At 31.2% G+C, this 25,472-nt stretch overlaps 1 protein-coding gene across 14 annotated transcripts in view; it reads left to right on the top strand.

Annotated features, from left to right (window-relative positions):
• Nucleotides 1–25,472, top strand: part of LOC119603210 (band 7 protein AGAP004871-like) — an 87,238-nt gene that overhangs the window by 43,081 nt on the left and 18,685 nt on the right. For 6 of the 14 annotated variants that reach the window (XM_037955161.1, XM_037955160.1, XM_037955159.1 and 3 more), the window contains 3 exons: nt 19,218–19,327; nt 24,009–24,081; nt 24,230–24,312. In XM_037955161.1, coding sequence (XP_037811089.1) covers nt 19,218–19,327; nt 24,009–24,081; nt 24,230–24,312 — 266 coding nt within the window. Of the gene's footprint in view, nt 1–642; nt 1,103–10,792; nt 11,283–11,496; nt 11,806–18,850; nt 18,896–19,217; nt 19,328–24,008; nt 24,082–24,229; nt 24,313–25,472 lie in introns of those variants that run through there. The other 8 variants (XM_037955173.1, XM_037955172.1, XM_037955167.1 and 5 more) reach the window with 7 other exon arrangements.

Raw genomic sequence — 25,472 nt, 5'->3', positions numbered from 1 at the left:
ACAATTACATACCAAACCTACACCAACAAACTTCTGTATATGTATGTACAAACGAAGAAATTGGATCGTTTTAAAAATTTAACATACCTCAGGTCCTACTTTGCGGACCCCTGGCTATGCCCCTGATGAAACCATGAATTCAAAACTTAAACTCGATAACACTACCTCTTTACGCAGGTTAAATATCATTTGAACCTAAATTGTTAATTTTAATAAAAAAATAAAATTCATTACAATTTTTTAGCAATTAAACATACACCTTTAAACATCAGATAAATTTCAATAAAAATAGATTCACTGAAATAATAAAAATTTTATGCATAAACACATATTAAAGAACATATAAAGCACTCTCACATTAACTTATATTTAATAAAAATTTATAAGCATTTTGTAAAATTTTAAAATTCGCACTAATGTGAACACATTCAACAAAGCCACTGCCTGCCTGCCACCCACTTTTAAAATCACACTCACTCACATATAACGAGTATGGCATGTTTATACACAAACACACCATGATTGACACTGGCTGTGCACATAAATGCATGTAAATATGCATGTATGTATATATTTTTGTAAATGTTTACACTGCATATGCATTTTTTGTTATCAAAAAACCAATATTTATATTATTAATAGGAAAACAAAAACTAACAACAAACTTTATCAATAACTGGGATTTTCATAGAAAGAATAATATTCGAAAAAAAATTTCCATTCAAATTCAAAATCACAATTTATTAAACAATAACAAAAGGTTGGTTTTAAAATTTCATCAAAATATCGGAATTAAGTGATAGTTTGTGGCAGACGACAAGCGTGCCGCCACCACAAGTGGGCCATGCTGCCACTAGACAAACGTCAGCACATCTTCATCAACAACAATATCGAGGTGGTGCTGGTGGTGTTGCGGCCTATTATACTCATGGCCAAAATACAAAAAAACTACAGCAACAGCAACAACAACAGCTGCTGCATCAGTATCATTATCAACATCATGCTGTTGCTTTAGCCACTGGCAACAGCAGCAGTAGTCAACGTGAAACGACATCGAAAAGACCGGATACCATGGTATCCATATCAACCATGTATACACAAGGTAAATTGAATAACACCTCAACCCAAAAAAAGGACATCATACTTCACAACACAAACATACAAACACACACTGACTCACTCATATGCAAAAAAAATTAAACAAAGACATACAAATACATATACAAATCAAGCGTATGAGAGAAAGGATGAAAGGAAGAGAGTATAAAACAACAAAAAACTGATAAAAGGACAAATGGGTTAAATTCATAATGTATCATATTTACTTTATATATTGAGTATCATATAGACAAAAAACACATACACATGCATGTATACTTACACCAAAACATACACAAATAAACTTGTATTTTGCACACATTTTTAAGTTTAAATTTATGGTTCGGTAAATTAATTTCCCATTGATTAAACAATACAAAAAGGTGCAAAAGTTAAATGGATTAAAATTATTCATTATCAAAATCAATTATTTACTCTTACGCCCTAATGGTTTTTAGCATCAAAAAATATTTTATCATTTATTATGTAAACAATGATAAAATTTTAGAAATATTTAAGGTTGAACTATAATTTATGGGATGTTGCTTAAGTGTTGAATTAGTAGATAATAATGTAAAATAGTTTTGGGTTTAAAGTTTTCAATTTATTGCACAAATTCATTAAATACAGTGGTTCAGAAAGGTACAAAAGTAAGAATTAACGCTGTAATCAAAAACAATTAAGAAATTATAGTCGGTCGAGGCTGACCATACAATAACCAACACCAGTTATAAAAAGTAAGAGTGTTATATTCGGCTATGCCGAATCTTATATACGCACCATCAAACCTCGTTTGACTCGAATGAAACTTACTTATGTCGAATTTCATCTTTATACTCGTATATTTAGGCCAGTTATAAGCGTTAAAGTAATTTTCTGAAGGGGACCTTATATGGGGGGTAGGGTCAATCATGGACCGATCTTCATAAAATTTTTTAGATAGATTTTGACTCATATGAAACTTACTTATGTCGAATTTCATCGATATACTAGTATTTTCAAGCCAGTAATGAGCGTTAAAGTCATTTTCTGAAGGGGACCTTATATGGGGGGTAGGGTCAATTATGGACCGATCCTCATAAAATTTTGCATAGTGATTTTGGATCATAAGAAACTTACTTATGTCGAATTTCATCGCTATATTCGTATTCTTAAACAAGTTATGGCTGTTGAAGCTGCTTTTCGAGGGGCCACTTATATGGGGGCTATCCTAAAACGTGGACCGATATTGCTCATTTTCAATACCAAACAAACCTTACCTACAAGAAATATTTATGTGAAATTTCAAGCCTCTAGCTCTTTCCATTCGGACTCTATCGTGCTTTCAACAGACAGACGGACGGACAGACATGGCTAGATCGTCTTAGAATTTAATGAGGACCCAGAATATATTTATTTTGTGGGTCTATGACCAATGACTTTGATGTGTTACAAACGGAATGACAAAATCAATATACCCCCAATCTTTTTTGATGGTGGGTATAAAAATAAAATGTGATTTAGCGTAACAATAAAGAATTTAAGTAATTTGTTGTTGAAAGGGGCTTTGTATAGAGGATAGAGTCAAATTAGGCCCTATAATTATAATATTCATGAGGATCATCAAGGCTAGCATAGAACCTAGTTTTGCAGCTTTTTGTTGAGATACGAGTATATTAAACATAACTATGAACCCTATTCGGGGATTCCATTGCATGGGGGCTAGGTGAAATAATGAACCAATGTTAACTATTTTCAACAGGCCTTGTCTCTAGTATCATACAAGATCATGTGACAAATTTCATAGAATTATCTTCAAAATTGCGACCTGTAGTTTGATTACAAGGTTTACAAGCCCTATTCGAGGGTTAAGTTGTATGGGGGCTAGGTAAAATAATGGACCGATCATAACCATTTTCAATAGGCTTCGTCCTTGATATAATAGAAAATCATGTACCAAATTTCATTGAATAATCTTCAAAATTACGACCTGCAGTTTGATTACAAGGTTTACATGGACGGACAGACAAACATACAGACAGACAGATGGAGGGACATAGCTAAATCAACTCAGAAATTTATTAGTACACGATTAGTACACTTTAAGGTGGGTATAGCTCCCATACAAAATCCCCTTAAAATAAATTACATTGTTGATATACTACTCACAGGTGTAGCGTTTACAGATGGACAGACAGACAGACAGACAGACAAACATACCGACAGACAGACAAACATACAGACAGACAGACGGACGGACAGACGGACATAGCTAAATCAACTCAGAAAATGATTCTAAGCCGATTGGTATACTTTAAGGTGGGTATAGGAACAGTATTATGGTGCGTTACAAACATGATCAAAAACCCAATATACCCTCCCCACTAAATATTGAAAATCTGCGATCACTCATATTTTCCGTGAAAAATCTATTTTTGTATGAAAAACATAAAATCGGCCGTAGTTCTATAAATAATGTTCTAATCAACAAAACAGTCAAAATCTGTCATTACTCATATTTTCCATAAAAAATCGACTTTCATATGAAAAATCCAAAATTGGCTGTAGATCCTTAAACAACGCTTCAATCAAGAAAATAATAAAAATCTGTGATCATCACTCATAGTGGGAACGTTATTATGCGTTTGTGCTGATGTTTGTAACCCCCAATAATATTGGTCCTAAAGCCATCAATCGGCTCAGAATTACTTTCAGAGTCGATTTAGCTATGTCGGTCCATCTGTCCGTCAGTGTATCCATAGATCGCAATATTCAAGATAATGAACATGTTCTTTGAAAATTCTTAAAATCGATCTATTATTTTGCCTAGTCCCCATACAATCATACCCCCGAATAGAACTTTTGAGTTCATAAATATTTCGGAATTAGGGCCATAAACAACTTAAATGATTTATTATTTAAAATAAATAATTTTTTTTTAAACCAGTGAGTAGTATGTACACTCACTAGTGTAGGGTATCATATGGTCGGTCATTACCGTCTATACAGTCTATAACAATTTATTTTCAAAATTTCTGACCCACTCGAAATTCGTATAAATCAAGCAGATGTTTCGAGCTAGTCATATTTTTAAAATAACCAAATTCTGTCCCATAGTGCAGTAGTATAAATGGAGCAGAAGTTTTATAACAAAGTTTTCTCTTGTACTTTTCCCAAATGAATAAAACTCAGCTAAGGAATATAATAAGGAAATTCAAATTTAAGAAATATTTGTCATAAGTTTTAAGAAAATTTAGGGGAAAAAAACATTAAACACGTACAATGACCTTTTCATGTACAACAAACGATTTCAAACCAGAGTAGATTTAATATATGCACAAAAATCAATTCAGTATTTTAAACCCACCACTACGACTGACGTTTTAAGGCTTAACATTCAATACGACCACAGCACAAATCCTGTGGCCTGCCACACATATGCCACGTCAAATCAAGCGACAACGACACATGTAAAATCAACAAAAAGGCTAGATTTATACTACATATACACACTCAAACATATACACTATTACTACAACTCAGAATAGAAAGGATTTGTTTAACTTAAAACGGAAATAGAAAAATCACCAACAGGAAATATAGAAAAAATGCTTTTTTACTTTAACTTCTGTTTTAAATAATTTTTTACTTTATATAAGATAATATTACTTGTTTTATTAATTTTCATTTTATCTTTTATTTAGGTTGAGAAAATATATTATAAATTTATATATAATTGTTTTCCTTAATTAATGTTTATGACAGTTTTATCTAGGGCAAAATAACTCTGGCATTTAATATTATAAAAACACCTTGTCAGTTGTAAAGTTTTCTAAATGTTTATAACTTTTACAATATTTTTTTCTCATTATTAAAAACCATTTACATTATTTAAAAAAAAGAGTCTGTCATTCTTTATATTTTAAGCTAACAAATATTTTCTGTACATTTTATAAATAATAAAAAAAAATTTACAACTTTACTATAGTTCAGTGAACATTAGAATTGTTTGCATTACTTGTGAATGTCAGAGAAATTAACCTGGTTAGAACGTGTCTCAAATCCCAGAACTTTTTACGTTTATTTTCCTTTTCTTTTATGTATTCTTTTTATTTTGCCGCATGAATATTTAATACCCAGTTACGAACTAATGTGACACACAGATATTTACACACTCCCAATTACTGGTGGGTAATAGTTAGGAGACACATATAATTGATTGCAAAATTATGTGGCCTGCCTCTAGGGAAATAGATTTTTTGTTGGTATGAGCAGCAGTAAAGCAATAAAAGACGAACGATGCTAAATGAATAGAAATTTCAACGAACTGTACAGTCAACGTTGAGCAAAAGAAGCAATTAATCGTGGGAATGTAATTTTTTAATATACATATGTAGATTTAGAAACATTTTTACACCAACATTCTAAAGTATACACGTTACTTTATACATATGGAAAAAATCACACCCTATTTCTATCTATTCCCTGTTGTATATTCGCAGATATACATACGATTTTAATTATTTTTATACCCTACACCAATTTTTTTAATCCCTACACCACTTTTTTATACCCTACACCACTTAAATGTGTATATTGCGTTTGAGCTGATGTTTGTAACGCACAATAATTTTGGTCCTATACCCACCTTAAAGTATACCAATCGGCTTAGAATCATTTTCTGAGTCGATTTAGCTATGTCCGTCTGTCCATCTAAAACTTGTAATCAAACTACAGGTCGCAATTTTGAAGATAATTCAATGAAATTTGGCAAATGATCTTCTATGATACCGGAGACTAAGCCTATTGAAAATAGTTAACATCGGTCCATTATTTCACCTAGCCCCCATACAACTGAACTCGCCGAATAGGGCTCTTAAGATAATTATATGTTTAATATACTCGTATCTCGACAAAAAGTTGTAAAACCAAGTTCTATACTAGCATTGATGACCCTCATGAATTTTATAATTATAGGGTCTCATTTGAACATAGTCCCTATAAGTATATCTGAGGTAAGGTACAATTCAATTTAAATGTCTAGTCCATAGTCTAGTCTATAGTCTAGTCTATAGTCTAGTCTATAGTCTAGTCTATAGTCTAGTCTATAGTCTAGTCTATAGTCTAGTCTATAGTCTAGTCTATAGTCTAGCAGTAGTCTATAGTCTAGTCTATAGTCTAGTCTATAGTCTAGTCTATAGTCTAGTCTATAGTCTAGTCTATAGTCTAGTCTATAGTCTAGTCTATAGTCTAGTCTATAGTCTAGTCTATAGTCTAGTCTATAGTCTAGTCTATAGTCTAGTCTATAGTCTAGTCTATAGTCTAGTCTATAGTCTAGTCTATAGTCTAGTCTATAGTCTAGTCTATAGTCTAGTCTATAGTCTAGTCTATAGTCTAGTCTATGGTCTAGTCTATAGTCTAGTCTATAGTCTAGTCTAGTCTATAGTCTAGTCTATAGTCTAGTCTATAGTCTAGTCTATAGTCTAGTCTATAGTCTAGTCTATAGTCTAGTCTATAGTCTAGTCTATAGTCTAGTCTATAGTCTAGTCTATAGTCTAGTCTATAGTCTAGTCTATAGTCTAGTCTATAGTCTAGTCTATCTAGTCTATAGTCTAGTCTATAGTCTAGTCTATAGTCTAGTCTATAGTCTAGTCTATAGTCTAGTCTATAGTCTAGTCTATAGTCTAGTCTATAGTCTAGTCTATAGTCTAGTCTATAGTCTAGTCTATAGTCTAGTCTATAGTCTAGTCTATAGTCTAGTCTATAGTCTAGTCTATAGTCTAGTCTATAGTCTAGTCTATAGTCTAGTCTATAGTCTAGTCTATAGTCTAGTCTATAGTCTAGTCTATAGTCTAGTCTATAGTCTAGTCTATAGTCTAGTCTATAGTCTAGTCTATAGTCTAGTCTATAGTCTAGTCTATAGTCTAGTCTATAGTCTAGTCTATAGTGTAGTCTATAGTCTAGTCTATAGTCTAGTCTATAGTCTAGTCTATAGTCTAGTCAATAGTCTAGTCTATAGTCTAGTCTATAGTCTAGTCTATAGTCTAGTCTATAGTCTAGTCTATAGTCTAGTCTATAGTCTAGTCTATAGTCTAGTCTAGAGTCTAGTCTATAGTCTAGTCTATAGTCTAGTCTATAGTCTAGTCTATAGTCTAGTCTATAGTCTAGTCTATAGTCTAGTCTATAGTCTAGTCTATAGTCTAGTCTATAGTCTAGTCTATAGTCTAGTCTATAGTCTAGTCTATAGTCTAGTCTATAGTCTAGTCTATAGTCTAGTCTATAGTTAGTCTATAGTCTAGTCTATAGTCTAGTCTATAGTCTAGTCTATAGTCTAGTCTATAGTCTAGTCTATAGTCTAGTCTATAGTCTAGTCTATAGTCTAGTCTATAGTCTAGTCTATAGTCTAGTCTATAGTCTAGTCTATAGTCTAGTCTATAGTCTAGTCTATAGTCTAGTCTATAGTCTAGTCTATAGTCTAGTCTATAGTCTAGTCTATAGTCTAGTCTATAGTCCAGTCTATAGTCTAGTCTATAGTCTAGTCTATAGTCTAGTCTATAGTCTAGTCTATAGTCTAGTCTATAGTCTAGTCTATAGTCTAGTCTATAGTCTAGTCTATAGTCTAGTCTATAGTCTAGTCTATAGTCTAGTCTATAGTCTAGTCTATAGTCTAGTCTATAGTCTAGTCTATAGTCTAGTCTATAGTCTAGTCTATAGTCTAGTCTATAGTCTAGTCTATAGTCTAGTCTATAGTCTAGTCTATAGTCTAGTCTATAGTCTAGTCTATAGTCTAGTCTATAGTCTAGTCTATAGTCTAGTCTATAGTCTAGTCTATAGTCTAGTCTATAGTCTAGTCTATAGTCTAGTTTATAGTCTAGTCTATAGTCTAGTCTATAGTCTAGTCTATAGTCTAGTCTATAGTCTAGTCTATAGTCTAGTCTATAGTCTAGTCTATAGTCTAGACTATAGTCTAGTCTATAGTCTAGTCTATTCTATAGTCTAGTCTATAGACTAGTCTATAGTCTAGTCTATAGTCTAGTCTATAGACTAGTCTATTGTCTAGTCTATAGTCTAGTCTATAGTCTAGTCTGTAGTCTAGTCTGTAATCTAGTCTATAGTCTAGTCTATAGTCTAGTCTATATTCTAGTCTATAGGCTAGTCTATAGTCTAGTCTATAGTCTAGTCTATAGTCTAGTCTATAGTCTAGTCTATAGTCTAGTCTATAGTCTAGTCTATAGTCTAGTCTATAGTCTAGTCTATAGTCTAGTCTATAGTCTAGTCTATAGTCTAGTCTATAGTCTAGTCTATAGTCTAGTCTATAGTCTAGTCTATAGTCCAGTCTATAGTCTAGTCTATAGTCTAGTCTATAGTCTAGTCTATAGTCTAGTCTATAGTCTAGTCTATAGTCTAGTCTATAGTCTAGTCTATAGTCTAGTCTATAGTCTAGTCTATAGTCTAGTCTATAGTCTAGTCTATAGTCTAGTCTATAGTCTAGTCTATAGTCTAGGCTATAGTCTAGTCTATAGTCTAGTCTATAGTCTAGTCTATAGTCTAGTCTATAGTCTAGTCTATAGTCTAGTCTATAGTCTAGTCTATAGTCTAGTCTATAGTCTAGTCTATAGTCTAGTCTATAGTCTAGTCTATAGTCTAGTTCTAGTCTATAGTCTAGTAGTCTAGTCTATAGTCTAGTCTATAGTCAAGTCTATAGTCTAGTCTATAGTCTAGTCTATAGTCTAGTCTATAGTCTAGTCTATAGTCCAGTATATAAATATATTCTGTATAATATAGTCTGTAGTCTAGCGGAAAATTCATTCCTTGTTATATACTCTCTATATCGAAGCGTATACTTTATATTTTAAAAATTTCCTATATAATCCATACGCCCTCATATCTAAACTTTCTTTTATTGTTGAACATTTAACATAGATTTTCACTTAGTAATACTAAATATTGAACTAAAAAAAATCGTATTTTTGAATAAAGTCAAAAAAAGTGTTCCCTAAAAAATCTTTCTTTAATTCAACACATACATTTTGAATTTCAATCAAGTTCTGTTTAAAAAAATACACAAAACAATATTTTCTACCAACACGTAGATGCACACATATAAAAACACGTATTTCTTTTTTATAGGCCATGCAAATAATTTTAAATATTCTAAAAGTATCTAAAGTTAAGAGTTTAAATTGTGTGCAGATGATGCTGGTGAACAATTTTAAACTTAAATAATTTTTTATACCAGAGGTGATAAGAGTAAAAATTGTACGAAGGATAGTTAAATAAAAAGTCAAGGTATCATGCGTTAGGGCACTCAAAAGTGGTTGCTTTTAATACTAACGTCTAACTAACTTCTCTTTGATCATACTATTGTTGTTGTATCAGCGTTTCGTATCGTTGAGATCAGGGCCAATATATTGTTTAGTTTCAATAGATTGAGTTCTTAGTTTCCCAGGACTGAGTGAATTGCGATTGGCTCTGTATTAAAAAGGACGAAGTATATCATGGCCACCTTCACCCCAGGCTGGGCATAGTTTGAGAATGGTGTGGCCTATACGAGACCAATAGGCATAAAGTTTATTGCTCCATCCAGATCTCAGTTAGGTCAGAACTACTCTTACTTTACGTGGCAGTATGTGTTCTTCTCCTTCAATAGGATAATCTATTTTTTTTTTTTTTTTTTTTGAGAAAGTTGGACATTGTACATACATAAATGTACACTTTTTTAAAGTATTCAAACAATCTGACCAATATATACATTTTATAAATATTCCAATCTACATACTCCCAAAATTTACCTCACTAATTATAATATCCCAAACTCTTTCAACTACCAACAACTGTTATTGTATGCTACCAAAAGTTTACTTTAAAAAGTTAATCAACGACAAAGCAGAAACACAAATAAAAGTGTCATTAAAAACTAAGCATCCTTTTAAGAACAACCTACACAAAAACTACACAAAAACTCCCAATAGAAACTCAAAAACTTTCTCATTTAGCATCCTTCAATTAATTAATAAAAACATCCTTAATGTTTTAATTGTACAAAAAAATAAAACCTACATACATACACAAAAACAAAACATTTCCGTTTTGCCAAACAACAGTTAAACGGAAGGAAGCTTTTTACTTATTTTTTCCTTTTATATTTTTTCTCATTTTCAAATTAGCTTACGCACTTTAAAAGCTTTTGCTGTTCTGTTTCGCTAACAGTTTCCCAATAAAAATGTGCTTCTAATGCAACAAACAACAATAACATGAAAGATGTGACAACAAGTCCTATAAACAGGAAGAGTTTTTTTCATGGGTTTTGTTGTTTTTGTTACAACAAAAATTGAAGTTTAAGTGCGCAAGTTTGATGAAAAGCTGCAATAATAACAAAGAGATGTAGTCTCAATACTACTACAATAAAAAAATTGAGAGCCTTAAATTTACTCTTTAACTAATAAGAGAATTAAACAATTTCCTCTGCTGTATTGAAAAGTGTCTGAAAAACTGTTTGTATGTTCTGTATAAACGGTGTAAAAGCGAACAGATGTCATACAAAGTTGCTTTTCATTTTCAACTCAATTAACTTCATTGAGAAGAAATAACAACAACTACAACAACAACACATTTCATCTGATATCGTCTCTGTATATGAGTAAATGACATATAGAAAGGATGCCAAAGCATTCAAACATCTACGATGTCTGTTTTAGTTAGTTTTCAAATACTGGTCAAACCGTGTATAACAATTTTAGTCAGTGTGTAACGCATTGTAAAAGAACGAAAATTTCGTTATAGATTTTTGCCGCCGGTTATTTAAACCCAAAGGATATTTACTAAACAAGTGCTTTAATAATTTCTATTCATTCTACTTCTACTGTAGCTGTTTGTTTAACTTCAAAACACAATTCATAATCAAATACTTTGCATTCGCCTCTTAACAAACTAAAAAATTTTTAATTTGTTAAGAAATGCATTTTATTATTTTTCTTAAAAGATAAATTACCTTTCATCTGCACTCAAAACGACCACCTAATGAGCTTTTGAATAGATGCCAAAATCATAATCGTAAAACACCCTGGTGTATAATTTTTTAAACATCATATTATTGTAACACATTGCAACATCCTTTCAAAGAAAAAAAAAAATAAAATAAAATTATAAAAACTAATAACAGTATATGACGTTTGAAAACCCAAACTCAAATATAACCAAGCCAAGTGAGAAAATTGTTTCTGTTTCTTTCTAGCCAAAGTAAAAAATAAAAGTTAATAAATCAAACTGCACTTTATACTGGTACTGTTGGTAGTAGTTCTTTTTTTTACACTAGTTAAAATATTCCAGTGATAAATTGTATTGTCTATCTATTCATATATAGTACAATATCATATATAAATATTTTCTCACATTCTTTACAATTCTTTACCATTCTAGCGGATTGAATTCAATGCAATTCAATTGAAGTGGTTTTTATTTGTTAGTGTTTTGTGTGTTTTAAGAGTTTATATGTAACTGTGAATGTTTTGATCCTTTATATATGAGCGTACATTTGTATGAACCTATAACATAACATAAACGATTCTCTATAAATCAAGTGTGTTGTTGGAATTTTATTTTGTTTTAAACGTCATTTTCATCGCCAACATCGATCATCATTATCGTCATTGTTAGCAGCAATGATGACCAAAAACATGTCCATAGTAGATCAGAGAAGAGCGACAATTGTACCCATTAATCAACATCGTAAGATATAGTGTTAATATTTATGTATCTTCATTTGTTTATATGTATGTGTATTTTATATATTTCATACTAATGTGTATTTAATAAGAATAACAGTAGTATAAGATAATCAGACACAAAACAATCATTTAAAATTTATCTAATTTGGAAATAAGTTAAGTTATAACAAAATTGATTAATACGGCATAAATTACTTTCTTATGGGAAATTTCATAGAAGTTCAATAGTAAATTGAAATTAAAATTATATTAAAATTCCTCAACTTCAAATAGAACTGAACTAGAACTGAACTAAAATTACTGAACTAGAAACTGAACTAGAACTGAACTAGAACTGAACTAGACGAACTAGACTACTAGAACTGACTAGACACTGAACTAGACTGAACTAGAACTGAACTAGAACTGAACTAGAACTGAACTAGAACTGAACTAGAACTGAACTAGAACTGAACTAGAACTGAACTAGAACTGAACTAGAACTGAACTAGAACTGAACTAGAACTGAACTAGAACTGAACTAGAAACTGAACTAGAACTGAACTAGAACTGAACTAGAACTGAACTAGAACTGAACTAGAACTGAACTAGAACTGAACTAGAACTGAACTAGAACTGAACTAGAACTGAACTAGAACTGAACTAGAACTGAACTAGAACTGAACTAGAACTGAACTAGAACTGAACTAGAACTGAACTAGAACTGAACTAGAACTGAACTAGAACTGAACTAGAACTGAACTAGAACTGAACTAGAACTGAACTAGAACTAGAACTACAACCTGAACGAATGTTAGTTAATTTAATGTACATAACTCAGCCCTGACTTATGGCAATTTCTTAACTTTATCACCAATAGTTTATGATATACCAAATACTTCCAAAATAAAAAGTTTCTTAATAAATTATTAGAAAATAAATGTATGAAACTTCTCATAAAAGTGTGTAAATGTTCAATACTTGAAATATTATCTATTATTTTTAATTATGATTAATAAACCATAAATATATGTGTTTATATATGTATGTGTTTATATATGTATGTGTTCATATACGTTCCCCCTTATACATACAAATGTTCTTGCAAACATACTTAGATATAAATTTTTATTTATAAATAATATATTCTTATGTATATTTATTGTATTTCACACATAGTTTTATGCAATCATATTTTTTTCCTTTTTTTTAATAATATTCTTCCACTTTGTTCTTTCATACGTTGAAACATTTGTTTGTTGCTGTTAAATGTTTCATCTTGTTTTTTTTGTGACATGAACAAACATATGACATATTTACATAAATATACTATACAAATACAAAACTATAACTACAAGAACAATAAAACATACTATAAACATACTTATTATGTACTTGTTATAACTATGCAAGTACATTTATATACATGTGATGGTTAGTATCCTTTTGTTAGTGTCAGTATGTGCGTGAGGGTGTGTGTATGACTCTCAGTGTTTTTACATAGCTTTTGATGATAATCTTAGTCAATTGTCCTTTAATATTGTTAAGTGCTGTAATTCTGGTTAAATATTTATGTGACATGTGTGCATATATTAGGTTGATACAAATTTAGTAACAAAGAGAAGACTAAATAACGGATATATATGTAATAGAGTCATTAAAAATATATTGTTTAATATACATAAAAAGTTTAAGATATTTCACCTTTTAAGGCATAAAAATTCGATTTTTTAAGGAGCTTATATATTGAAATTGCTTAATCAGTACAAATTGTTTTATGGAATTAATTTTAGGTAGTTTAACTGTAATAGTAAAACAAGGATTATTGTAAATTTACAGTATCTTCACATAAAACGACATATGAACGTATACGTTATAAAAAAATAATTGGAGTTGAAAAATACTCATACGTCGTGTATTTGAAAGTTTCTCAAAAAACTGAGCATAGACAAGACTCATGTCGAAACATCAATTAAGATTATATATAAGACTATTATCTGTAGAAGAGACTATAGTTGACACTGCAAAAAAGACTCTAGTGGAGACTGTAGTCAAAATTATTATACACATATACTATTGAATGTTTAAACTTAAGAGAGAAATATTTGAAGCTAAATTACTTTGTACAACACTGAATATGTAATAGTAGCCAGGGCTATTGTCATCAAAGCTATTATCAAGACTATACTCAAGACAAGATTACAGACAAAACTTGTGTCGGAATTCTAAGCAAGTCGAATTTAGGACAATGCCAAAGTCGCGACTATAGTTAAGACTATAGACAACATGATAGCTTCGACTCTTCTTAAAACGATAGTACGGTTCGGACAATACACGAAGATGCAGATAAGACCATTGTTGGGACTACATATGACCAAACTATAGCATTGACTATAGACAAGACTTTACTATTGACAATAGACCAGACTATGGTCTCGACCCTAGTCATAACTATAGACTAAACTATAATCTCGAATATACCAGACTATAGTCTCGACTATATACCAGACTATAATCTCGACTATAGATCAGACTGAAGTCTCGACTATAGACCAGACTATAGTCTCGACTATAGACCAGACTATAGCCCCGATTATATAACAGACAATAGTTTCGACTATAGACCAGACTATAGTTTTGACTATAGATCAGACTATAGTCTCGGCTATAGACCAGACCATAATCTCGACTATAGACTATATCTCCGCCTATACACCAGACAATAGTTTCGAATATACACCAGACAATAGTCTCGACTATATCAACTATAGTCTCGACTATAGACCAGACTATAGTCTCGACTATTGACTAGACTATAGACCAGACTATTGACTAGACTATAGACCAGACTATAGTCTCGACTATAGACCAGAATATTGTCTCGATTATAGACCAGACTATAGTCTCAACTATAGACCAGACTATAGTCTCGACTATAGACCAGACTATAGTCTCGACTATAGAATATACTATAGTCCTTATTATAGACCAGGCTATAGTCTTGACTGTAGGGCAGGCTATAGTCTCGATTATAGACCAGACTGTAGTCTCGACTATAGACCAGTCTTGGTTATATACCAGACTATAGTCTCGACTATTGACCTGACTATAGTCTCGACTATAGACCAGACTATAGTCTCAACTATAGACCAGACTATAGTCTCGACTATAGACCAGACTATAGTCTCGACTATAGACCAGACTATAGTCTCGACTATAGACCAGACTATAGTCTCGACTATAGACCAGACTATAGTCTCGACTATAGACCAGACTATAGTCTCGACTATAGACCAGACTATAGTCTCGACTATAGACCAGACTATAGTCTCGACTATATAACAGAATATTGTCTCGATTATAGACCAGACTATAGTCTCAACTATAGACCAGACTATAGTCTCGACTATAGACCAGACTATAGTCTCGACTATAGACTAGACTATAGTCCTTACTATAAACCAGGCAATAGTCTTGACTGTAGGCCAGGCTATAGTCTTGACTATAGACCAGACTGTAGTCTCGATTATAGACCAGATTGTATTCTCGAATATAGACTAGACTATAGTCTCGACTATAGACTATATCCCCGCCTTTACACCAGACAATAGTTTCGAATATACACCAGACAATAGTCTCGACTATATCAACTATAGTCTCGACTATAGACCAGAATATTGTCTCGATTATAGACCAGACTATAGTCTCAACTATAGACCAGACTATAGTCTCGATTATAGACCAGACTATAGTCTCGACTATAGACCAGACTATAGTCTCGACTATAGACCAGACTATAGTCTCGACTATAGACCAGACTATAGTCTCGACTATAGAATATACTATAGTCCTTACTATAGACCGGGCTATAGTCTTGAATGTAGGCCAGGCTATAGTCTCGACTATAGACCAGACTATAGTCTCGACTATAGAATATACTATAGTCCTTACTATAGACCAGGCTATAGTCTTGAATGTAGGCCAGGCTATAGTCTCGACTATAGACCAGACTGTAGTCTCGACTATAGACCAGTCTCGGCTATATACCAGACTATAGTCTAGACTATTGACCAGACTATAGTCTCGACTATTGACTAGATTATAGACCAGACTATAGTATCGACTATAGACCAGAATATTGTCTCGATTATAGACCAGACTATAGTCTCGACTATAGACTAGACTATAGTCCTTACTATACACCAGGCAATAGTCTTGACTGTAGGCCAGGCTATAGTCTCGACTATAGACCAGACTGTAGTCTCGAATATAGACTAGTCTCGGCTATATACCAGACTATAGTCTCGACTATTTTCCTGACTATAGTCTCGACTATAGACCAGACTATGGTATCGACAATAGATCATACTATAATCTCGCCTATAAAACAAACTATAATCAAGTATAGACAAATAAATGGTCAGGATTTGAGAAAAAATACAGCTTCGATTATTGTCAAAATTTTAATCTGGAATACGGACACGAGCACATTTTCTAGACAGGGAAAACTAAAGTTTAAAAAGTATAGTTTTTATCTAAAAAATCTCATTTGGAAAATAATATTTACATATATTCACCTTGTGTTTCAGAAATGTCAACAAGTCTTTATTGTAATAATGTAGAATATTATAAATATTTAACTTTTTTGCTTTCTTATGCAAATAGATAAACTCAAATAACTAATTGCTATATTATTGGCATTACCCTAATAATACTTACTTTGACACATATATTCATTTATGTGTACAATTAATTCATAGATGTAATAATGACTTAATTAGAACATCTGTAATCAATGTAACCTTGTACAGAAAAAAAATATTATTTATCTTAAATCTTTAATTACTACAAATTTATAATTAATGTAAAAGAACGACATTAGCAATCTAAAATATATTTAACTTTTAAATAAATTATTTTATCAAGAAAATATGTAGTTAATATTAACTTAATAAATTGTTGTTTAAAATTTTTATTTTAAAATTTAATATATTTACTTCATTAAATTTAGTATTCTTAATATTAAATGTTTTATTTATAAACATAAATATTTTTAGACTTTTTCATTTTATATATCCTTGATACTACTATGACTTATTTGTCTTATCATCCATTTAATATTAATAACCAAATGCTTGGTAAATAACAACAATGGCAATACAAAAACGAAAGGTCCTTCTAGAGTTTTTTTCCAATTTCCTTTTGGTTTTATTATATTTTTTATTTTTTTTTGCTCTTATTTTCTGGTTAAACAATGTCAACTGATGATGACATCAAAGTGTATCCATCTATTGTGTTTTTTATTATTTTTATTTATTTGTTTTTGTTTATCACTACTCGTACACTCGTATATAAGCTTGGTATGGTGACAAAAAAAATTGTTCTACAAGTTGTCATACTGTTAAGTCTTTTATATTGTTAAAAAAAAAAAACATTATAAATGAGAAAAAGAGTAAAAGTTTTTGAGACATTTTCTTTTTCGGGCAAGAAAAACAAGTCAAACCTTTTAGTGCCAGCATGTTGCTGCAGATGTTTAGCATAGAGTTCTGTAGTAAAAACAATTTTGTTAACATCCTGTTCAACAAGAACTAAAAATAATTATATTATATTGAAAAACACTGTGACGTATGAGTGTTATTTTGGTTGTTTTTTAATTAAATATAACGTATACGTCAATGAACGAACATACTACGGTGGGAGTAAAAATATTTATAAAAAACTTGAGACTATAGACAAGTCCGAAGAGTATAGTCTTAACTATAACTATATTAAGACGATATACAATTCTAAAGTTGACTATTAAGGCAAGATTCGAGAGTATATACAAATTTAAGTCGAAAGATTTCGGGCAAGACTAAGACTATATGAAGACTGTGGTCAAGACTACACTATAGCGAAGACTATATTCGAGATAATAGCTATGAATATAGTTGATTCTATAGACAAGAATATAGTCGAGACAATAGCTAAGATTATAAGTAGTGGAGACTATAGTGAATACTGTACATAACATATGTAATAAAAAGTTCTATAGTCGAGACTACAATCAAGACTATAGTCAAGGCAAACCTATATGGAAACTGTAGTTAATACTACATACGATACTATAGTTAATATAGTCGAGTCAATAATTTATACTAAAGTCGAGGCCATAGACAAAACTTTTCTTCCACAAAAAGGAGCGCACAACAGGCCCGTGGTATTTCTTTGGATTTGATGTAGTATACATCCTCCTATCAACCTAACCTATAGACAAAACTATAGTTAAAACTATAGTCAAAACTATTATCGAGACCATAGTTAAGACTATTTTAAAAACTATAGTCAAGACAACAGATAGTAGAATATATATATAGCAAGAGCCGAGACTAAAGACAAGACTATAGAGGCAAAAGTCGACACTATAAACATGAATATTTTCGAAACTATATGCGATTATATAATCAAGAATCGTGATTATATGAGGCTTCGATAAAACTGTAGTCCAAACTTTAGACGATACTATTGAAAAGACTGAGTCTACAGAATTTATTATAGACAAAACTATAGTTTAAACTATATATTATACTATAGAGAAAAATGTCATCAGAATGTCAAATACGTCATCATTTGCAATGAAATACTCTGCCTATCAAGTTCTAAACAACATAACAAACATGACTCCAATACATACAAACGAACAAACACTCAATCCTTGAACGCAATTGAACACAAATTTAAAAAACACTTTGTTAAAAAGTACTTAACAATATGTACATACAAAATACAAATTTTTGTTCAAACAAATGCATGATAAATAAATAATTTAATTTAAATAAGTATCGAAATATTTCAAATAAATTAGTTTTTCTATCTACTCAAAATAAAATGTATTTAAATGGATTGCAATTGAGTTTGTATGATTAACAAAACTAAATGAAAAATTCTCAAAAAAAAACCAAAGTTGATGAATGTTTTATAAAAATCAATTACTTGTTGTTATTTAAATTTTTTTTGTCTGACCAAAAAATAAATGTAGTTGAAAATTAAGATTTTTAGTTTTAACACCAAAAAAATCGTATTTTCAGATCCAGCACCAAAGCACGAAACACGTATTGTCTATCTAAATATTAGTAAGTGATTGTGAATACTAAATGAAGAAAATTTAGCACTTTAACAAAAATAATCACGCTATCACTCAAAGAACTCTGCAACTTATAACAAACAAAAACTTTTAATTAATTCTTACTAACAATTTTAACTAAATTTATTTATCTTTTTTTATTCCAAAAACTTTAAACTAATTCAAAATAGTTTAAAAATCAAGTTTAAGTATTACAAAAAAAATATATATTCCCCCATTTTATACATACTACATACATAGGTTTTATAAACTTTGAACTGTAAGATAAAAATCTCATATAATATCACTCAATATTTATTGTTTATTTGCAGCTGAAGAAGATACAACGGAAAAATCATCAACATGTGGCACAATATTAATATTGCTCTCGGTGGCTTTGTGTATACTAACACTACCTTTTAGTTTATTTGTTTGTTTTAAAGTAAGTCACGTTTTGCTATTTTTCTATTTTGTATTATATTTTCGCAACACTACTATATACATAACTATGTATATCTGCACAATAAATATTTTCCACTCTCACACATACAAATACTTGTATTTGAGTAGAGAAAAAAATAAACATAATATTTGTATTGGCCTTCATCACACAAAGAAAATGGCACAAGCAACATTTTTCTATTGTCTACTTTTGGAGGTTTTAATAAACAGTGGATTTATCTGAATGAAAATGTTGAATAACATAACAGGAAATAATTTTGAACTTTAATAAATAAAACTTGTTGGAACTTTTATATTAAGAAATAACTTATAAGAAAAAATTTCCTTACATTTAGAAATGTAAGGGTGACCCTTGAGACAGGACCTTAACAGAGATTCTTGATATTTTTATAAAGGAAAATAATTACACTTGGCTATAGTAGAGACTACAGTTTTTTAAATTACAGTTGAACTTAACTGAAGCTGAGCTAGAACTGAACTAGAACTGAATTAGAACTGAACTAGAACTGAACTAGAACTGAACTAGAACTGAACTAGAACTGAACTAGAACTGAACTAGAACTGAACTAGAACTGAACTAGAACTGAACTAGAACTGAACTAGAACTGAACTAGAACTGAACTAGAACTGAACTAGAACTGAACTAGAACTGAACTAGAACTGAACTAGAACTGAACTAGAACTGAACTAGAACTGAACTAGAACTGAACTAGAACTGAACTAGAACTGAACTAGAACTGAACTAGAACTGAACTAGAACTGAACTAGAACTGAACTAGAACTGAACTAGAACTGAACTAGAACTGAACTAGAACTGAACTAGAACTGAACTAGAACTGAACTAGAACTGAACTAGAACTGAACTAGAACTGAACTAGAACTGAACTAGAACTGAACTAGAACTGAACTAGAACTGAACTAGAACTGAACTAGAACTGAACTAGAACTGAACTAGAACTGAACTAGAACTGAACTAGAACTGAACTAGAACTGAACTAGAACTGAACTAGAACTGAACTAGAACTGAACTAGAACTGAACTAGAACTGAACTAGAACTGAACTGGAACTGAACTAGAACTGAACTAGAACTGAACTAGAACTGAACTAGAACTGAACTAGGACTGAACTAGAACTGAACTAGAACTGAACTAGAACTGAACTAGAACTGAACTAGAACTGTACTGCAATTCAGTAACTTTTTAACTAAAAAATTTTGTCGTTAAATAGTAAAAATTCGTAAGTTAACATAATTGTCGTTATGTGGTATTCTGAATTATATTTCACCGATTTTTTTCGTTAAACATAACGAAAGTATCGGCAATGTAACGACAAATAAAAAGTTCACGTTAATAATTTTATATTTTAAAAATATTTCAATACAAAACATTTGACATTCTCATATTTTTCCGAAATTTGTCGTTAAAATATTTTAAGGTCGTTAAAAGTTACAGAATTGAAAATTCGTTAATGCAACCGATATTTATCGTTACTTTACGAAATCGGTAGTTAAAATTAAAAAATTACAGAATTGCGGTACTGAACTGGAACTGAACTAGAACTGAACTAGAACTGAACTAGAACTGAACTAGAACTGAACTAGAACTGAACTAGAACTGAACTAGAACTGAACTAGAACTGAACTAGAACTGAACTAGAACTGAACTAGAACTGAACTAGAACTGAACTAGAACTGAACTAGAACTGAACTAGAACTGAACTAGAACTGAACTAGAACTGAACTAGAACTGAACTAGAACTGAACTAGAACTGAACTAGAACTGAACTAGAACTGAACTAGAACTGAACTAGAACTGAACTAGAACTGAACTAGAACTGAACTGAACTGAAACTGAACTAGAACTGAACTAGAACTGAACTAGAAACTGAACTAGACTGAACTAGAACTGAACTGAACTGAACTAGAACTGACTAGAACTGAACTAGAACTGAACAGAACTGACTAGAACTGAACTAGAACTGACTAGACTGAACTAGACTGAACTAGAACTGAACTAGAACTGAACTAGAACTGAACTAGAACTGAACTAGAACTGAATAGAACTAACTAAACTGAACTAGAACTGAACTAGAACTGAACTAGAACTGAACTAGAACTGAAACTAGAACTGAACTAGAACTGAACTAGAATTCTGAACTAGAACTGAACTAGAACTGAACTAGAACTGAACTAGAACTGAACTAGAACTGAACTAGAACGAACTAGAACTGAACTAGAACTGAACTAGAACTGAAACTAGACTGAACTGAACTGAGAACTGAACTAGAAACTGACTAGAACTGAACTAGAACTGAACTAGAACTGAAATTCTAGAACTGAACTAGAACTGAACTAGAACTGAACTAGAACTGAACTAGAACTGAACTAGAACTGACTAGAACTGAACTAGAACTGAACTAGAACTGAACTAGAACTGAACTAGAACTGAAACTAGACTGAACTAGAACTAGAACTGAACTAGAACTGAACTAGAACTGAACTAGAACTGAACTAGATCTGAACTAGATCTGAACTAGAACTGAACTAGAACTGAACTAGAACTGAACTAGAACTGAACTAGAACTGAACTAGAACTGAACTAGAACTGAACTAGAACTGAACTAGAACTGAACTAGAACTGAACTAGAACTGAACTAGAACTGAACTAGAACTGAACTAGAACTGAACTAGAACTGAACTAGAACTGAACTAGAACTGAACTAGAACTGAACTAGAACTGAACTAGAACTGAACTAGAACTGAACTAGAACTGAACTAGAACTGAACTAGAACTGAACTAGAACTGAACTAGAACTGAACTAGAACTGAACTAGAACTGAACTAGAACTGAACTAGAACTGAACTAGAACTGAACTAGAACTGAACTAGAACTGAACTAGAACTGAACTAGAACTGAACTAGAACTGAACTAGAACTGAACTAGAACTGAACTAGAACTGAACTAGAACTGAACTAGAACTGAACTAGAACTGAACTAGAACTGAACTAGAACTGAACTAGAACTGAACTAAACTGAACTAAACTGAACTAGAACTGAACTAGAACTGAACTAGAACTGAACTGAACTGAACTAGAACTGAACTAGAACTGAACTAGAACTGAACTAGAACTGAACTAGAACTGAACTAGAACTGAACTAGAACTGAACTAGAACTGAACTAGAACTGAACTAGAACTGAACTAGAACTGAACTAGAACTGAACTAGAACTGAACTAGAACTGAACTAGAACTGAACTAGAACTGAACTAGAACTGAACTAGAACTGAACTAGAACTGAACTAGAACTGAACTAGAACTGAACTAGAACTGAACTAGAACTGAACTAGAACTGAACTAGAACTGAACTAGAACTGAACTAGAACTGAACTAGAACTGAACTAGAACTGAACTAGAACTGAACTAGAACTGAACTAGAACTGAACTAGAATTGAAGGAACTGAACTAGAACTGAACTAGAACTGAACTAGAAACTGAACTAGAACTGAACTAGAACTGAACTAGAACTGAACTAGAACTGAACTAGAACTGAACTAGAACTGAACTAGAACTGAACTAGAACTGAACTAGAACTGAACTAGAACTGAACTAGAACTGAACTAGAACTGAACTAGAACTGAACTAGAACTGAACTAGAACTGAACTAGAACTGAACTAGAACTGAACTAGAACTGAACTAGAACTGAACTAGAACTGAACTAGAACTGAACTAGAACTGAACTAGAACTGAACTAGAACTGAACTAGAACTGAACTAGAACTGAACTAGAACTGAACTAGAACTGAACTGGAACTGAACTAGAACTGAACTGGAACTGAACTAGAACTGAACTAGAACTGAACTAGAACTGAACTAGAACTGAACTAGAACTGAACTAGAACTGAACTAGAACTGAACTAGAACTGAACTAGAACTGAACTAGAACTGAACTAGAACTGAACTAGAACTGAACTAGAACTGAACTGGAACTGAACTAGAACTGAACTAGAACTGAACTAGAACTGAACTAGAACTGAACTAGAACTGAACTAGAACTGAACTAGAACTGAACTAGAACTGAACTAGAACTGAACTAGAACTGAACTAGAACTGAACTAGAACTGAACTAGAACTGAACTAGAATGAACTAGAACTGAACTAGAACTGAACTAGAACTGAACTAGAACTGAACTAGAACTGAACTAGAACTGAACTAGAACTGAACTAGAACTGAACTAGAACTGAACTAGAACTGAAACTAGAACTGAACTAGAACTGAACTAGAACTGAACTAGAACTGAACTAGAACTGAACTAGAACTGAACTAGAACTGAACTAGAACTGAACTAGAACTGAACTAGAACTGAACTAGAACTGAACTAGAACTGAACTAGAACTGAACTAGAACTGAACTAGAACTGAACTAGAACTGAACTAGAACTGAACTACAACTGAACTAGAACTGAACTAGAGCTATAACCGACCTAAAACTGAACTCGGCATTAGACAAGTCTGTAGTTTCGGCTATAGACCAGACTGCTTGTCTTGGATGAAGACAAAACTATAGAATTTAAATATACTTACATCAGTATTTTTGTGTGTTGAAGGTTGTCTTAATTTGTATATACATATATTTTAAAATAAATATTTTTTTACCTTTTAAGGTGGTACAGGAATATGAAAGAGCTGTTATATTTAGATTGGGTCGTTTAATGCAAGGAGGCGCCAAGGGTCCTGGTAAATATTAAGCACTAATTAATTACATTGCCCTTTTTGGCATAATACTAAAACAAACTTTTCTTATTATTGTTATTTATAATTTAAACAAAAACAAACTTTCAATTGCCAACAAACAAAACAAACAATTTTCCCAAATCCACTTTAGGTATTTTCTTCATTTTACCCTGCATCGATTCATATGCTCGTGTTGATTTACGTACTCGAACTTACGATGTACCACCACAAGAGGTAAAAAACAAAAAACTTTTTTTACGATTTTTTTTAAACAATAATTTTCACTAAGTATGTATATTTGTGTTAAAGTATTAAAATGTACACTCGTATAAATATATCAACGAGTCAGCCATGAGTAACTGTAAACAAGTTACTTTACACAGTTTTGTATTTGATGTAAATTTTACTTTTATGTGTGTATATATTGATGTAAATTTTGTTGTAAGTGTATATTTTTTAGTTTTTATTATGTTATATATTTTTTATATTTTTTTTCTTGTTTACCTTAAGGAAAATGTAAATTTTAAATTATACTAATTTAATATTAATCAAACACTGCCAAAAGGAAACTTAAAATTTACAAACTCAATGTATATTTCCTGTTTCACTGTGTTCTGTTTATTTGTATTTTGCATGTCTTTTATGTGTGTGTGTGTGATTTTTGTAAATTTATTTTTTCTAGAAAATTTCTCACATGTATCCCTTTTTATGACAGAAATATGTAAATAGTTTTTTTTAGTTAAGATTCTATTTGTTAGCAGTGGTGTACAACTTTATTCCCATTGCAATAGGTTATCAGAATTGGTCGACATCCAGAATAAGCATTTCAGCCATCATTATTACTGAAACATCATATTACTGAAATATTCTTAACTAAATGGGAATTAACATGTTGTAACTCAATTTTACGAAATATTCCAAAAGAAACCTATACAATGGAAGCAAAGGTTGTACTTCACTGTCTCCATTATTGTTATTTTCATTTGACTGTATCACTGTTAGATAATAAAAGTTTATTTTTTTCCAAAAATACTATCTGTTGTAATTTATTGTAGTTTTTAGTTTTAACTTTTTAACAAATATTTGTTTGTTGTCAATACTACAACGTTATTGTTGTTGTACTTTTTTTTTGCCAAAAATATATATGTTGTGCATATTTCGCGTGGAATGTCTAAACTTTTTTTCATAGAAAAGTTTAAGTAGATTTTAAATGAACATAGCATAAAAGCCAACAAAGCTTAGAAAGCCATTTTAGTTAAAAAATATTTTTTAATAAAAACATTGGACTATTTGTAAAATAAAAAAATACTAAAATCGGATGTATAAAAACATACTAAAAGTTTTTAGATATGTACAATATTTACCTTCCAACCATTTTTAACAACAATTAGGGT

This window comes from Lucilia sericata, unplaced genomic scaffold (assembly GCF_015586225.1).
Source record: "Lucilia sericata isolate MDLA Ls3-8-SP2 unplaced genomic scaffold, ASM1558622v1 Contig000283F_arrow, whole genome shotgun sequence".
Classification (NCBI taxonomy): domain Eukaryota; kingdom Metazoa; phylum Arthropoda; class Insecta; order Diptera; family Calliphoridae; genus Lucilia; species Lucilia sericata.
This window is presented reverse-complemented; position numbering and strand designations above follow the sequence as displayed.